General features: G+C 51.9%; 3 protein-coding genes across 7 annotated transcripts in view; 2 read left to right on the top strand and 1 right to left on the bottom strand.

Moving 5' to 3' along the window:
• Positions 1–15,938, bottom strand: part of Tspear (thrombospondin type laminin G domain and EAR repeats) — a 163,046-nt gene extending 147,108 nt beyond the window's left edge. The window contains exon 1 of the mRNA XM_038341480.1: positions 15,854–15,938. Within this exon, the coding sequence (XP_038197408.1) occupies positions 15,854–15,938 (85 nt within the window). The remainder of the gene's footprint in view (positions 1–15,853) is intronic.
• On the top strand, positions 2,551–3,396 carry LOC119822353 (keratin-associated protein 10-9-like). Of its 3 annotated transcripts, none has more exons than XM_038341524.1 (2): positions 2,551–2,656; positions 2,717–3,396. In XM_038341524.1, the coding sequence occupies exons 1-2, from the start codon at positions 2,551–2,553 to the stop codon at positions 3,394–3,396; spliced, it is 786 nt and encodes a 261-aa protein (XP_038197452.1). The 3 variants fall into 3 exon arrangements, with proteins under 3 accessions (XP_038197452.1, XP_038197453.1, XP_038197454.1); XM_038341525.1 differs by having other exon boundaries at positions 2,551–2,856; positions 2,923–3,396; XM_038341526.1 differs by having other exon boundaries at positions 2,551–2,894; positions 3,066–3,396.
• Positions 11,870–12,811, top strand: LOC119822359 (keratin-associated protein 10-3-like). Of its 3 annotated transcripts, none has more exons than XM_038341535.1 (3): positions 11,870–12,162; positions 12,268–12,333; positions 12,502–12,811. In XM_038341535.1, the coding sequence occupies exons 1-3, from the start codon at positions 11,870–11,872 to the stop codon at positions 12,809–12,811; spliced, it is 669 nt and encodes a 222-aa protein (XP_038197463.1). The 3 variants fall into 3 exon arrangements, with proteins under 3 accessions (XP_038197463.1, XP_038197462.1, XP_038197461.1); XM_038341534.1 differs by having other exon boundaries at positions 12,268–12,393; positions 12,514–12,811; XM_038341533.1 differs by having other exon boundaries at positions 12,268–12,409; positions 12,497–12,811.
• Positions 15,939–16,765: the final 827 nt, after the last annotated feature.

The raw sequence follows: 16,765 nt of genomic DNA, 5'->3' as shown, positions 1-16,765 counted from the left end.
ATTTCTTAGCCCATAGAGTCTTCTGGAACCTGGCAGGACTGCGCTAAATAACAAAGGTCAAACACAACCTCAGCGACCATGGAGGACCCAAAGAGTAGCTCTGGGTGCCAACCAAGTAAGTTCTCTGTCATTTTTTAATCGGTAACTCAAGTAAAATCTTATCCTTCTCAAAGATCTCTGACAGTTTGACAGCTGAGAGGTTTTACCAGGTTGAGGTTTTACCAGGTCACCTCACCAAACAAATTCCAAAACAAATTTATCTCTTAAAACTTCTGTTTTCACAAACCCAAGGAGTTCTTGTGAGTTCCAGGGAGTCGAATTAAGAAATCCATCGTAAACAGGTCAGATACCCGCTCAATTCCCTGGTCCAAAAAATTTTTTTCCTTAATTTAACTTTGTTCTTTGTTCTGCCAATACCTTAGAGACACCAGACATTTCCATGCCACAGACACCGGTCAGAAGCAAAGAGACCAGCTATGCCAGGATGTGACCGGCACCCAGCCTTCTCTCGTGTTCCCCCCCCCCAAAGACGACGCCCACAATCAGCCGGAAGCAGTCTTGAGAATTCGCCGCCCCAATTCCTTCAAACTGTGATGTCTAATATTTTGCTTTTTATTGTAAGAAATACCCGGGAATGTTATTCTTTTGGTCCCTGCCCCTTTCCACGCCCACTCCCAGCGACCTCTGGTCTCTTGAAGTCATCCTGAATCTTTTCTCTTCCCTCTCTCTCTTCTCACTGCCCCCCTTTAGCGTGTGCACACGCGCCCCCCTCTCTCTCTTTCCCTCTCTCTCCCTCTCTCCCTCTCTCCTTTAATAAAGCTTTATGTCTATTTTCTCTGTCTGTGCCGTTAACCCGCCGCTGCACCGCCTGTTCACCGGCTGCCCTGGTTACACGGGTTCTGGGAGTCTCCGCGCAGCTACGCACAGCTGCCCAGCTACTAAGTCTTTAACAACAAAACCTGGTATCAATTTTCTCTTACATGTATCGTTGCTGTTGAAAACTCCTCAAGAAGCAACTTGGTATCATTGGGGGGAGGGGGCCATTGTTTGGGCTCACAGCAAAAAAAGATACTTCTATTGACCCAGGAAGGTACTGGGAAAGTGTAGTACCTTGGGTCCATTTGTGGTGGGGATGGGGATCATAACACAGCTTGCTTTGCCATGACCCATCAGGAAGCAGAACTCAGCAGCAATCAGAGCCAGCCTAGAACCCTCAAAATGTTCCACAACCTTCCAAAATAGCACTCCCAGATGAGGGAACATTTCACATTCAATCCATAAGACCGGGTCTTTTCCAAGTTCTCAGGCAGGTCCCAGCCCCCTCCTAGCTTGATCATCCAGGGACCCAGTGTCACAAACAAGAAGGTTGTAAGGTGTCTTAAACATGGCCCAATTTTCAGCAGAAAGCCTCCTGCATCTGAGAACACAGTCAAACTCCAACATCCCTTCTAAACAACCTCCTTCCTCTTCCTGTCTGTCAGTCAACCTGGGTCCTCATGCTGTAGGCAGAAGTAGGCATTATTTTCAGAGCGAATCCCTGAAGCCCCTGCTGTGTCATCTTCATATCAGCCTGTCCGCCTCTTCAACCCCCTCCCCCGCCTCCAGTCCTGGGAGCGCAGTGACAACTCCCCTGCCCCAGCTCTACCATGCCTTTCAGCTCTAGCCCCGCCCAGTAGACATCATTCCTACTGGGGTGATGGGTGTCCTGGCTCGCCCCCGCCTCCCCCGCCATGCAAATATGAACACAGGATGGAAGTACCTGTGTTCTGGTGTCTGAGCGCGTGACAGACCCTTCTACAAGCTCTTGTTTGTCTCAGTTTCCCCCATCTAGGAATAATGAAATCGTCTTCCTCTCAAGGTCGCAGGGCTTAGTGAGTTGATATTTATAGACTAACTTGGAATAATTCCTAGATCAAAGCAAGAACTATTAACACTAGTATTGTTGGGGCTGGAGAAATGGTTCAGCAGTTAAGAGCACTGGCTGCTCTTCCAGAGGTCCTGAGTTCAATTCCCAGCAACCACATGGTGGCTCACAACCATCTGTAATGAGATCCGGCGCCCTCTTCTGGCCTGCAGGCATACATGCAAGCAGAATACTGTATACATAATAAATAAATATTTTTTTAAAAAAAAAAACTAGTATTGTTGATAAAGAAAATGAACACAGCACTCTTCCCGTCATCCCCAAATAAAGTGGCTATAAAATAAAGTTAAAATGTACTGATGACTCAATCAAGGGCTGAAGCAGGGATCCAGAGCAAGGGGCCTCAAGAGATGGCCACGGCAGACAACAGGGAACTGACCCTCCCGGGAGAGGAAATGGCACCTGCCCTGCTCTATCTGAAAGTTCTATGGGCGGAGCTACAGGTCATGGCCACTTGATTGATGGGTGTCCTTACATGATCATCAACATCAACATCAATAAGGAACTGCAGCTAGGACAACACAAACATACACAAACCCTTGAGAGATATATAAGTGGTACCCACCTTCCCGCCTCACTCACTCATTCAACACCTCCTCACCTCACCCTCGGTTCTCCACTCAACCATGGCCGCCTCCACCATGTCTGTCTGCTCTGAGCCCTGCACTGAGTCCTCCTGGCAGATAGAGGACTGTCCAGAGAGCTGCTGTGAGCCTACCTGCTGTGCCCCCAGCTGCTGCCAGTCCAGCTGCTGTGTCCCCAGCTGCTGCCAGCCCAGCTGCTGTGCCACAGCCCCCTGCCTGACCCTCATCTGCACCCCAGTGAGCTATGGGTCCGGCCCCTGCTGCCAATCTGCCTGCAGCAGCTGCTGCACACCCTCATGCTGCCAGCAGTCTAGCTGCCAGCCCTCATGCTGCCAATCTTCCTGCTGTGTGCCTGTCTGCTGCAAGCCCGTCTGCTGCACACCCATCTGCTCTGGATCCTCATGCTGCCAGCAGTCTAGCTGCCAGCCCTCATGCTGCACCTCCTCACCTTGTTGTGTGACCCTTTGCTGCAAGCCTGTCTGCTGCACACCCATCTGCTCTGGATCCTCCTCATGCTGCCAGCAGTCTAGCTGCCAGCCTTCATGCTGTCAATCCTCCTGCTGTGTGCCTGTCTGCTGCAAGCCCATCTGCTGCACACCCATCTGTTCTGGATCTTCCTCATGCTGCCAGCAGTCTAGCTGCCAGCCCTCATGCTGCCAGTCATCCTGCTGTGTGCCTGTCTGCTGCAAGCCCTGCTCCAGCGTGTCCCTGATCTGCCGCCCTGTGTGCAGACCTGCCTGCTGTGTGCCCAGCTCCTCCTGCTGTGCCTCCTCCTGCTGCCAGCCCAGCTACTGCAAGCCCTGCTCCAGCATGTCCTTGATCTGCAGCCCTGCCTGCTCCCGCCAAGCCTGCTGTGGCCTCTCCTTGGGTCAGAAGTCCAGTTGCTGATGGGTCCATTTCCTGGGGATCCGTCCCCTCTCCCCCTAGACCCTGGACTGCCTCAAATGCAAACCCTGCCTAAGCTTGAGTGTCATTCATCAAACAGCAGAGGATCCTGTCTTGCTCTTGGCCACTACCCAGTCTGAGATCCTGGTCACAAGCCTAGGAACCCTGCTCCACAGTCCAGGGGTCAGAGGCTTCTCTGTGGGAAATTATCAGGTGACCTCTCACTGGAAGCTCCTCAGAACCCTAATAAACACTTTCCTTGAGCTTAGCCACGCCTCATTCTTCCTTTCTGAACTCCAGTGGAACCAGCATCAAGTTCCAGTGGGGGAACAGGAAGCAGGGAAGCGGGGGCCCTCCACCTTGCCCAGCTTGTCCTGGGCCATGACTCTCAAACCTATGATAGAGGGTCCTGATCATAGGCAGCCCCTACCCACCCCTCTGGGTCAGCCTCTTTCCCAGGAGTCACCTGGCAAGGACAAGCAGACCCTCAGAGTGGGTGGACGCATGTCTGGTGCCAAAAGTCTGGTACCAGAAATCTAGCTGCCAGTCAGCCTCCTGTGTGTCTGTCTGCCGCAAGCCTGTCTCTGGAGGGACCAATAGGTGCAGCTGCTAAGAACCTGGTCCTTCAGAAGAGAGAGTGGACTCAGTCCCTCACAAGAGAAAGCAGGCAGCTCACCCTGTGCTAGGGGAACTCAGAGCCCAGGGACAGTGCGGGCCCTCAAATCTCCCCGCGCTCCAGTAGGCTACCTCCTCAGCTTAGAATGCAAATAACCCATAGGCTTTCAACACAGAATAAGCAGAGCTGGCTGTTTCTCTCACTTGAACTCCCTCCAGGCCCAGCAGCTGTCTCCCCTCCATCGCTCTCCATGTTGACATGTCTGCCCCCCACAAGAGGCCTCCAGAGCACACGCACCCACCTGCCCCTCCTGTTCTGTCTCTCGCTTTTCATGCAGAGCCTTCATCCGGGTTCCTGCAACCTGCCAACTCTGCAGTCTCTCCTCTAGCTCCTCTTCAGGGAGAAGCCACACTCTCCTGGAGCTGTGAGCCTGGAGGCCAAGGCCAGGTGTCCTACCTTCCATTTCCAAAGTCAGAGAGAGAGGCAGCCAGCAGCTACAATGCTCCGTCTGCTGTCCTGACTGACTCCAGGCTGTGGAGCAGCCGCGTGCAGGCTGGGCCTTTCCCTGGATCCCCTCCATGTCACCAGGAGCATTTGGCGCCATGGTGAGTGTCAACACTAAAGCAGGAGGATTCTCCATCTTGTTGTGTATATCAACAACACTGGCAACACCTGTCACAGGCTGAAGACTGACCCCTAAAACGGTCCCCTGTGAACCAGTCAGAGTGGATTGGGAACACATGAGCACATGTGCCTATTAAAACCATATCACAAAAACCTGGCCAACACACCAGAGCTTGTCCACCACACCAGACTGAGGAAAGGTGCTACACCCTCACTCCACGGGGAGGAGAACATGAGGTAACTACCCCCCCCCCCGGCCTTTCATCTAACCACTCCATGTGTATCAAGGGACCGACAGGAGAATGCCCACCTGGCGCTTCAGCTCTTTGGTCCCCACTGCTGATGTGACCCATCCAAACTGCTGTCCATCCACCCATCCTTTTGCCTGCCTGGCCCTGGCCCTGAATCTCACCAACATGTGTCGGGGTTCGCCACAGCTACCACAAGAAGCTAACACAACCAGCAGTGGCCAGTTCTGCAGGACTATGCCTTCACACCGCCCAGCTGTCAGAGGAGGGCTCTGAGAGGCCCCTAAGCAATGAAAAGATAAAGGCCTCTGTCCCTCCCTCCTTTCCTTCCTCCCTCCCCAGGAGGCAGAGGCTTCCTACCTCTGGTAGACCTGCGCTCACAAGACCACAACAGTCCTTGAAAGGACTCTAGTTGGCCCCGGGCATAACAAACATGGCACTGGCAGGCCTTGCCCTTCCCCACCTCCCTTGCAAACTGTAGATGACATCCCTAAAACTAGCCATCAAGGTTTATTCCCTTATTGGGACACTTTTTTATGCCAGACTCATTCCTGGGGCTGTCAAAGTACTGAACTCCAGCAATCCAAAACCCCCTTTTGGCTACCCTAATTAACATGCCCAATTAAAGCGTCCCGCTGCATCCTAGGCCATTCTAATACAGACCTCCCCTTTTCCCTCTTAAAAATTCACCACACCTGCAAGGGCATTTGCTGCTGTTTTTCCGCCTCAGTCAGAAGTCAGCCTCTTTTCTTCCCTGCTTAGAAAAGGATCTCTCTGTGAAAACAGGTGTTTGAGTGTGGTCTGTGCCTAATCAGTGTCCAGGAGGGAGCACCCCACTATGTGCCAGTCCCTTCAATCCTGACTCCTCATCTGGGCTATCCTATTACCCACATCTGAGTTAACAGTGGCTGCCCTGCCCTGATACCCAGCTGAGACACCAGTACCACTGTGAGAGCTGGGATGCCTACACTAGAGGAAAGTGCCCCCAGGGAGGACCTTAGTGCCCCCAGGGAGGACCTCAGTGCCCCCAGGGTGGACCTTAGTGCCCCCAGGGAGGATCTTGGTGCTCCCAGGGAAGACCTTAGTGTACCAGGGAGAATCTTAGTGCTCCCAGAGAGGACCTTAGTGCCCCCAGGGAGGACCTTAGTGCACCAGGGAAGACCTTAGTGCCCCCAAGGAGGATCTTAGTGCTCCAGGGAGGAGCTCACTGCCTCAGGGTGGAGCTCACTGCCCCAGCGAGGACCTTATGGCCCCAGGAGACACTCAGTGCTCCTGTGTATACCAGACCTCTGGGTGGCTTACCCTCTCCACCTCTCAGGCGAGGCAGTCTGAGTAAACTGTGAACACTGTCATGATGGAGGAGAGTTATCTGTCTATGTTTCTTTCATTGGTTAATTAATAAAGAAAACTGCCTTGGCCCTTTAAGAACAGAAAATTAGGTAGGCGGAGTAGACAGAACAGAATTGTGGGAACAAGGAAGTAGAGTGGGAGAGACGCTTCAGGCAGTCTCCATAGGAGTCTCCATGCTGCTCCTCTCCGAGATGGACGCAGGTTAAGATCTCTCCTGGTAAGCCACACCTCGTGGTGCTACCCAGATTACTAAATATGGGTTAAAGGAAGATGTGAGAATTAACCAATAAGAGGCTGAAACTATGGGCCAGGCAGTGTTTAAATGAATACAGTTTCCATGTAATTATTTCGGGTGTAAAGCTAGCCGGCGGCCGGCGGGTGGGACACAGCCCCGCCGCTTCACACTACAGATTGGCGCCCAACGTGGTGACTAAATCCACTTAAAAACCTTGCCCGCTTGGGATCGGAAAGAAAGTACTCTGAGACCATGCCAATGGCTCACTGCTCCCTGCCTGCACCTGGGCAGATGGCGGAATCAGGCTTAGGCGAGCGGGACAGCATTTGCGGATTCCTGCCGCCATAGAGAGAGAGATGTTTTCAGACTGCACGGTGCTCTGCGCTTCAGATTCGGCTGTGACTTGGATTAAGAGAGTTTCTGTGCTGCACGCTCAGTATCAAAATTAAACTGCTGAGTGCAGCTCCAATGTGGACTGCTGTGCACCTGGAACTTTGTGCAGCTCAGGGGCACCAAATGACTGAGGCAGTAGCAGCTTTGGCTCTGCTCCGCCATGCTGAACTGTACTGAGCTCAGGCAGGATCTATCGTAATTACCATGATAACAGCGCAGTTAAGGTTTAGACTTGGCTGGAAACAGGCAGTACGGTATTACCTATAAGTGGCGCAACTTAAGTTTTTAAGAAGTGCTTAACATTTTAAGAAATGCTCCTGGATAGTAAAAAATTACAGATTCACAATAGGACAGATTCAGACATATAAGACCCCCATATGGGTCACAATGTTGGATGACTGTACGTAGGCTTGAGAGAGAGAAAAAAATAAATATATAGAGAATAAAGTTAATGCCTTAAAAAAGGGGTAAAGTCTTTAAAGAGACAGAATAAAGTAAAGTGATAGAGTGAAAATAAGCCACGTAAAAATGGAAAATTCACAGAGAGTCTGGATTATGTATTTTGTTGTGTTTTCTTTGATTTTTTTGACTGTAAAGGAGCTAAGTACAGAGAGACATTTCATTATATGGGCTGCCAGGCTAGACCAGAATGGACATCTTAATGGTATGACTTCAGGATTTGGATCTAAGAACATGATGCTTTGGGAAAGAGTTTCTTCTTTTGTTTTCACAGAGGACGAGACTCTGTGGATTGCTTCTATCCCAATATGGTATGATAGACCACGCCCTCCTGAAAGGTTGCTGTGAACACCCTCAAAAAATTACTTCACTCAACTGCCGACTGAGATGAACCTAGCACACAGGTTATACCATGAAAGATCTAAATAACAGCGCCCCCATTCAGCAGGAAGCAGTTTGGAGAGAAATAACTGCGCCCACATTCCCAAATATTGTTTATAAATGTTCTTTTACATTTAAAGGGGGATATGATATAGATATGAATAATTTGCATTGGTATGGATTTTAAGGTCAATTTGTTATATGTATATGTATTTCTGATCTTGATTAAGCTATTGTGATTGTGTAGTTCATTTTAAAATGTAATGTATAATTAGGAAATATAGGTTGTTAATGGATAATCATCGATTAATAGTCAAGCTTGTAGTCATGTTAGTCATTTTCTAGATGTGCATAGATATATTTCAGATAGGCATTCTTCATATCTTTCAAAGACTGCAGAATATGGCATTTAATGTTTTAATAACTTAGGGTTTTTCATGACAATGAGACACGTCTGCTCCTGGCAGCACCAATCTACTTCAAGAGGAAGATGGGCATCGAAGAGGCTACTTATGGAGTTTGTTAGCCATTTGGGCAAGAAACTGCTCTTGGCTGGACTGTTCCATAAACTGGACACAAAGAACCCGCAGAGAGAGGACTGCTGAACTTGCCTAAAGGTGAGATGGTCTTTCGGGGTTCCTGATTCATGAAAGAGTCTGCGAGACGTTCTGCAGGACACAGTAGAAAGTGACTGAACTGTCTTTGGAATTTCTTGCTTCATGAAAAAGTCTGCTGGACACTATGGGCCTGAAGGCTGAAGATGGATGCCCCAACGGTACAGAGGAACTTTGGGTGACTGTCTAGGCAGCAAGTTGTCTCTGTCATTTCTAGAGTTTGAAAGTTACAAATGACTTGTTTACTTACGTAATATTATATCCTTCTGGAGTCTTTGATGGAGTTGAAGAATAAATAGATAGTTATAGATTTCCTTAGTTATGATAAAAGATAAAATAGATTTAAATATTGTAACTGTAATACTTGCTTGATAACTGTTTTGTTATATGTAATTTTGCTATGTTAAAGTTGAAGCCTTTCTTTTTTGTTTAAACAGAAAAAGGGGAAATGATGGAGGAGAGTTATCTGTCTATGTTTCTTTCATTGGTTAATTAATAAAGAAAACTGCCTTGGCCCTTTAAGAACAGAAAATTAGGTAGGCGGAGTAGACAGAACAGAATTGTGGGAACAAGGAAGTAGAGTGGGAGAGACGCTTCAGGCAGTCTCCATAGGAGTCTCCATGCTGCTCCTCTCCGAGATGGACGCAGGTTAAGATCTCTCCTGGTAAGCCACACCTCGTGGTGCTACCCAGATTACTAAATATGGGTTAAAGGAAGATGTGAGAATTAACCAATAAGAGGCTGAAACTATGGGCCAGGCAGTGTTTAAATGAATACAGTTTCCATGTAATTATTTCGGGTGTAAAGCTAGCCGGCGGCCGGCGGGTGGTGGGACACAGCCCCGCCGCTTCCCACTACACTGTCACAAGGATACAATCACTCTGTCAAACCTGAGCCATATACAAACTCATAAAGCCTGCAAGTCCTTGCTTTAGTGGGACCTCAATGTTGAGAGAAAATACTTGTGAAAATAACTTGGTGTGTGTGTGGGGGGGGTGGAGTACTTCACAGAAAGACGAGAACTGGGGGGGGGGAGGGCTGACATGGGAAAGAAGGCCTCACTCAGAGATAGAGTTTCTCCATCCTCCAAGAAACTACAGAATGGCTAGAAAGACGGCTCGTCGATCAAATGCTTCCCTTTGGAGCGTGAAGACTAGAGTTTGATTAGCCAGCCTAGACTACCTAGTGAGCTCCAGACTGGTCAGAGCCCCTAGGAGTGAAAGCAGAGACTGTCCTCTGGCACACGCGCATGCACCCGTACGAACACACGCACACAGACACACCTTCAAAACAGCTAATAAATCCAAATTGTCTAGTGAGATAATTTGTGTTTCTCTACAGACAGATCAGACACGGATGTCAGAAACAAGAAACAAGCAGTGTTTACTAAGGGCCAGAATGCTTGCGACCTCCATGTTTGCTGTATTTGCCTTCCTGTTTGTCCCTAAATCTAAGCAGTGCCCTTTATATACCACCCTAAAATTTCATTTACAAATGGAAGAGAAGAGAAAATAAGCCAGTTTGTGTAAGGTGATTGCTGTGCAAACTCGAGGACCTGAGTTTTAACCCCTGGTTTTAAAATCCTGGCACTGGGAAGGTGAGGCCAGTCAGATCATTAGGGCTCCCCGGCCAGCCAACCAGATTCAATCAGTGAGCCATAGGCCAAAGAGAGACCCTGTATTAAAAAAACCAAACGAAACAAAGTGAATGTCATATGAGGAGCAACATCTAAGGTGATCCTCTGGCCTCAACACACATACACACAACACACACACAAACACAGATACACACACATGCATGTGCATGCACTGTGCACACACACATGAACACAGACATACACACTTCACACACACATGATCACAGATACACACACATGCATGTGAACGTGCACACATGCACTGCACACACACACATGAGCACAGACGTACACACAAAGAAAGCCATGGGATCATATATACAGTCACTATGTAGACACCTCAGCAGACTCTCTGGGGACACTCACAATGCAATGTCTCTGTCTAAATTCTTCATAAATGCTTAACTGCACTCTGGCCCATCCTGAAGCGTTTTTCTGTGTCGGTGTTGGGAATCAGGCTCTACTCAGCTGGAGGTCTCTAAAATGGAAGAGAACGAGTTGGCAGCTGTGGCTGAGCTGGCCCCACAGTCTCAGAGGCATCACAAGTTCCTAAATTCAAACTGAGGTGAGAAGCTTGTACCTCACAAGCAGTTGGTGGTGAAGGGCTTCTTACCTCATTCATAGTTGCCAGGAAGGGAGAAGGGAGAGATGGGAGGAAAGACACAGATAGATAAGGAACAACATAACCCTTCAAAGTCTTCTCAGTGCCCACCTTGTGCCCCATTGCTGGCACCCTTCACCAGCACCCTCTGCTGGGGACCACACCGCTTTGGAGGGACACTTCATATTGAAACTACAGTAGTCATGACGACAGAACCTTGGCAGGACCACAGCTCATGCAAAGAGGCTCCCCACACACAACTCACACAGAATACTACAGGGGGAACCATCAGCTCAGGGACTGCCCATCCCAACCTGATTGACTGGTTTCCTCTACATCCCCAATGTGTGGTGCATGGCAAGTTACAGAGTCCCCCAGTTCCCTACCCTGCTGCGGGCTTGCCTAGAGTTCCAGCACCCCAGGAAGGAGGTCCTTCTGAGAATACCTGAACTCTCCCTTCCGAGATAGACTGTGACCACTGAGGCCTGTTCCACCCATAATTCCTCCCAAGGTCCTCGGACAGAGCTCTGGGGCTAATGCTGAGGGACTGTGCTGTGGTGAAAATGAGCCCTCAAGAATGAGACGAAGCACAGGGGCCCCACAAGTTCAAGGGCACCCAGGCACCAGGCTCAGGTCTCAGCCTTAACGCATATCAAAGGTCATCAAAGCCAGAGCAGGGAGCGCTGACATTGGTCACTAGCAAAAGGAACTGCTGCTTAGGCCCAGGCCCACCCCAGTCCTGCCTCAGACCCATCACCACCAGAGCAAGGTATAGCAGAGGACTAGCCATAAGCTACCCCAGGATGAGTCTCTCCATCCAGGCCAAAATGAGAGAAGGAAAGCCCACCTCAGTCATTAGTTCCACCTTCGCCTGCAAGGACTTGATGGCAAACTTCAAAGAGAAAGGGGACAGACATGGCCAGCTTGGTGCACTCAAACGTTTGGACTTTCCAGCAACACAGATCCGACTACCCTACCAATGGAGCCCAGCTCCAGTCCCTGACCACTGCCGTCTCCTACCCAGATCCCCTCCCCATCAGTAGAGCTGGCCAAGGTGTCTGGCTTAGCACAACACATAGCCAGGCATTTACAAGCAAGGTGGCATCTTCCGGCTGATGCCGGAAGGGCTCTCCAGGAACCAATTCCAAACACCAACAAGGAAAGAATGGCTGTGAAGGACTGCCTGCACCAACAACACTCCGTGTGCAGGATATAAAAGCTGACAGCCAGCCCTTCACACTCACACATCCACTCACTCACTCACTCACTCACACACCCACTCACTCAACACTCCTCACCCTCCTCCAGCCAACCCCACCATGGCCACCTCCACCATGTCTGTCTGCTCTGACGCTTGCACCAACTCCTCTTGGCAGGTGGACGACTGCCCAGAGAGCTGCTGTGAGCCTGGCTGCTGTGCCCCCAGCTGCTGTGAGCCTGGCTGCTGTGCCCCCAGCTGCTGTGTCCCCAGCTGCTGTGCCCCAGCCCCCTGCCTGACCTTCATCTGCACCCCAGTGAGCTGTGGGTCCAGCCCCTGCTGCCAATCTGCCTGTGCTAGCTCCTGTGGACCCTCATGCTGCCAGCAGTCTAGCTGCCAGCCCTCATGCTGCCAATCCTCCTGCTGTGTGCCTGTCTGCTGCAAGCCTGTCTGCTGCACACCCATCTGTTCTGGCTCCTCATGCTGCCAGCAGTCTAGCTGCCAGTCGGCTTGCGGCACCTGCTCTCCTTGCCAACCATCCTGTTGCATGACCCTGTGCTGCAAGCCTGTCTGCTGCACACCCATCTGCTCTGGATCCTCCTCATGCTGCCAGCAGTCTAGCTGCCAGCCCTCATGCTGCCAGCCATCCTGCTGTGTGCCTGTCTGCTGCACACCCATCTGTTCTGGCTCCTCATGCTGCCAGCAGTCTAGCTGCCAGTCGGCTTGCAGCACCTGCTCTCCTTGCCAGCCATCCTGCTGCATGACCCTGTGCTGCAAGCCTGTCTGCTGCACACCCATCTGCTCTGGATCTTCCTCATGCTGCCAGCAGTCTAGCTGCCAGCCCTCATGCTGCCAGCCATCCTGTTGCGTGCCTGTCTGCTGCAAGCCTGTCTGCTGCAAGCCCTGCTCCAGCGTGTCCCTGCTCTGCCGCCCTGTGTGCAGACCTGCCTGCTGTGCCTCCTCCTGCCAGTCCAGCTGCTGCAAGCCCTGCTCCAGCATGTCCCTGCTCTGCAGCCCTGCCTGCTCCCGCCAGGCCTGCTGTGGCCTCTCGAGCTGCTGCTGACCTGTCCTGTGGGGGCGCCAGAGCTCAGCTCCTTCCTTTTCTCACAGTGCTGTAGGGGTTGGTTGCAGCATCAGCTTTGGCACCAGTATAGCATAGCAGCTCTGTGATGTCACACCCCACCAGCTGGTGCCCACCCTCCCGCCTGCAGCCTCCAATAAAGGCCTGGTAGCACTCCAAATCCCCAGCATGCCTCTGCTTTCCCCAATGCATGTCTTGTCCTGCCATTAATAAACCTCTCTTCCTGGCCTTTGAGTGTACCTCTTCCTGCCTCATGCAAGGGTCAGGGATATTCTGAGAGCATTTCCAGGTGACCCTCGGGATTCGGACTGTCTCGCCTCTGACTGAAGTCCCCAGTGGAGTGTGGCTGGTGGCTGGCAGCCCGATAAGTCCCTGGCAAGAGAACCCTGCTTCCCCAAGTCTCACTGCCCCTGGTTGATTGTGACTCTTCAGGGACAGGAGGGAGCCAGCAGGGATATGGCATAACCAAAGCATAGCGCATCTTGAGCAGTCCCCTGTAGTACTTTATTCAAATGTCCCAACCCCCGTAGATTTCTGTCCCCACGAAGAGTACAGCCTGGGGGTGGGGGAAGGGTAACAAGGAGAAAGAAGCCGAATGGCAGACGGTTCTTTGTCCACCCTCTGTTCTCTCTCTCTCTCTCTCTCTCTCTCTCTCTCTCTCTCTCTCTCTTTCTCCCCCCCTTGGGCCAATCTGGAAGTCCCCCACATTTCCAGAGCTGCAAGCATGCCATGCCTTCTTGGCCACAGCCACATTCTGGCCTTCTGTCCCTCTTCACCCTCACACCAGTGTCCTGCAAACCCTGAGCCCGACTCTGCCAGTTCAGGAGAGAGCGGAGTGGAAGTGAGCAGGTTTCCAGACTATAATCCCAGGAAATTGAGAACCCTAACACCCCTGGGGCCTCTAACCTCCATGCCCAGTGTGGAAAAGGCTCCTCGGGAACTCTGCTCCTGCCCACACACCAAGCTTTCCTGCCTTCCAAGGCTGTGAAGACAGGTGGCACCCTGTCTCTGCCCTCCCACTCTCCTGGGAACCTTCCTGTCAAAGAGAGGAAAGAGAAGTCGGCTCCCACTAGGAGCCAGCAACCTCCTGGGAGTTCACTCACCAGGTCTGTGGAACGTCCTCTTTCTATGACTGAACCCCTACCCCAGCCTATCCTCTGCCATGTCTGAGACCAGTGACCTGGGGGCCCTGAGCACCACACTGCTGGCTACCTGCTGGAGAGTGAAGCCATTCGCCCTTCTCAGAAAGTCCCCAGAACACAGACTGCTAGACCCCACAGGGACAGCTGTGTGGATAATGAGGAAGACATTTCCTACCTGACACCAGACCCCCATCTTGTCACCTCATTTGCACGTTAAACACCAGGAAGCATTTGACAAGAGCAAAGAGGGGCCTTCTCTGGTCACCTCTAGAGCCAAGAGTGATGACTGGGAATACTCATGGAAGCTTCCCGCCACTTCCCATGTGCTGTGCACAGTAGCCCAGGCCAGGGAAAGACAGAACGGAGCATGCACCTGTGACCCTCATAGACGTTCAGAGTGGCTCAATGCTCAGCACAGAGTAGAACCGCAGAGACTTAAACCTGGGCAAACCCTCACTGGCCTCTCAAGCGTCATACAATGTAGATACATAATATCAGCCTGGTTTTTATGTGCATTTCCTCCCTGGCTCACCATATTTATAACTGGGTCATCTTTTAACGATTCGAAACGTAACTCCAGGGAAGAGGGGGCGGGCTTTATAAATAACCTTTATTATCATGTAAGGTCGGCTGTGCTCCCCAGGCTCAAGGAACAAGAAGGCACACGTTCGTGACTCATCCCAGCCCCGGAAGCATGGTCGCACACACGACTCCCAGTCAGGCCTGCACAGGGTCCTTCTGAGGCACACTTACACGCTCACCTGCATGGGGGGTGGCCCCACACAGGAGGGGGTATCGCTTGGAGTCAGGGGATTTTCACAGTGACAACAGACTTAGCCCCACACAGCTGATGAAGCCCCACATTCAAAGCCATCACTGCAGGTGTGGCTGCCAGAGAGCAGGATCCAGGGACCCAGGGGCTTCTGTTCTGCCTCAGATTCCTGCTGTGGTCCTGTATCAGGGCCCCGGGGCCTTCTCACCCACGGCCCGTGATCTGGCGATTGCTGGAACTCACAGCCAGTCTCTTCTTTGTGGTTAGGTTGTAAATGGCACCATCTATGCAGGCCAGTAATTTAAACCCAGATCACGGGATCAACTCCTGGACATGTCACAGAGAGCAACAGCCCAGTGCACACAGGAACCTCACACTTCCTGGCAACTAAGGAGGGGGTATGCACATGAAACCACAGCCAACCAGCACACTTGTCTGTGGGGTCCCCGTCACCAACTTGCAACCCCCCAGTAGGTCTGGCTACCAGATTTAAACATTTTACTTCTTTATTCCATAAATTGTGACTTGATAAAGAGGACCTCTTGTTGGGACCCCTAGGGCAGCGTGCTGTGGTCACTACTGCTCCCAAGTGGCCTCTCTAGAAGAGAAAGAGGCCTGTGGTGAGCCCACCCTGAGGAGCTCCAGGCTGAACCCAGGTGTGGGTTGTGGGTGTGTTTGGGGCTGGGCCTGTGTTTCTCCTTCAACTGGGGACAGAGCCAGGCCCGTGGCGGCCCAGAGCTTTGCTAAGTGCAGGTTGGATAGCTCATCTCCGTGCCAGGAGCCCGAGGGCTGGGGACTTCATTCCTGAAGCAGGTGCTTGGCCTTCCCCGGCAGCCAAGCAGGTAAGTACATGCGAAGCCTCCATGGCTGCTCTTAGCTCTTTGAAACTTGAAACTCCTCCCACATCTGGCAGCTCAAGAGAGACCTTCTATTGTGACTGTCTGTACGGTCCCCTCTATTGTATGCCCCTGTCTCCCATAACCCCACCATCTGTCCATGTTCAGCTCTCGAGGAGGCCAGCATCCTACCACATGCAGTGACCCGATAGCAGGAAGTCCCCTCCGAATCCACAAAAGATGGCCTACCCAGGTCCCCATGTGACCACCTTACCTGTGCAGGGCTCCCAGTGTTGGGCGCCACAGCGGGGGGTACCCAGAAGCAAGAGTGCCACACACAGCGTCAGCAGGGCAGACATGAGGGGCTCGGGTCCCAAGATCCATCCAGGGGCTCCACTTGCCTGCAAAGGCAGCCACCACTACTTCCCTGCGAAGGGCAGTCTGAGCCCAAGGTGGTCACTGCAATGAGCCCATGTCAGCGTCTGCAAGAGGACAGAGGTGGCCTGGGCAGCAATGACAGCCCCTAGTTGCTCTGCAGTAGCAAAAGGCAGGTGGCCCTGGCAGGCTGGGGCTTCAGCTGCAGGCAAGGGCTTATCTCTCCACTTCCCTGCTGGGCTTGGGTCCCGCGTGCAGGTGACAAGAGTATCAATCTTCAGAACCGGGATTAGTCATTGGCAAAGCTCACCCTCCTGAAGGAGAGACAGAAATAGATCCTTCAGCGGTGCGCGCTGAGAACAAACCAGAAAAACTTAGAAAACCAGTTTTTCTTGGGTGCAGAGGATGGTGGAGTGCTGTCGCAGGGGACTCAGTGCAGGTGACCTTGGCAGACTGGGAGTTAGCGACGGGGACAGGTGCTCTGCTGGTCCACCTCGTGCTCTGCCCTCAGCTGGAGTGGTGTCCCCAGAGGCCTCAGTATTCAGCAGGGGTCAGCCTAAGGTCCTGCAGGATGTCTGGTCCTCTGTCCTGGGCTGGGATCAGGATCAGTTTCAGAGGCACTGGTGACAGCCGCACGTCTGCCCTGCTGGGTCCCACACCGTCCCCAGGAGGGCTGGCTTTGAGGAGGGCTTTTTATCTGGTGCCCAGCCCTCAGAGGGTGTGTGGGTTTGTCAACTGTTGGCTTCAGGAATTCCCCTGTGGGGGGAGCCATCCTTAAAGAGAGCTGTTCCAGAGGAAAGGGGTTAGGGTG

The sequence above is a fragment of the Arvicola amphibius genome, chromosome 9 (assembly GCF_903992535.2).
Source record: "Arvicola amphibius chromosome 9, mArvAmp1.2, whole genome shotgun sequence".
Lineage (NCBI taxonomy): Eukaryota > Metazoa > Chordata > Mammalia > Rodentia > Cricetidae > Arvicola > Arvicola amphibius.
This window is presented reverse-complemented; position numbering and strand designations above follow the sequence as displayed.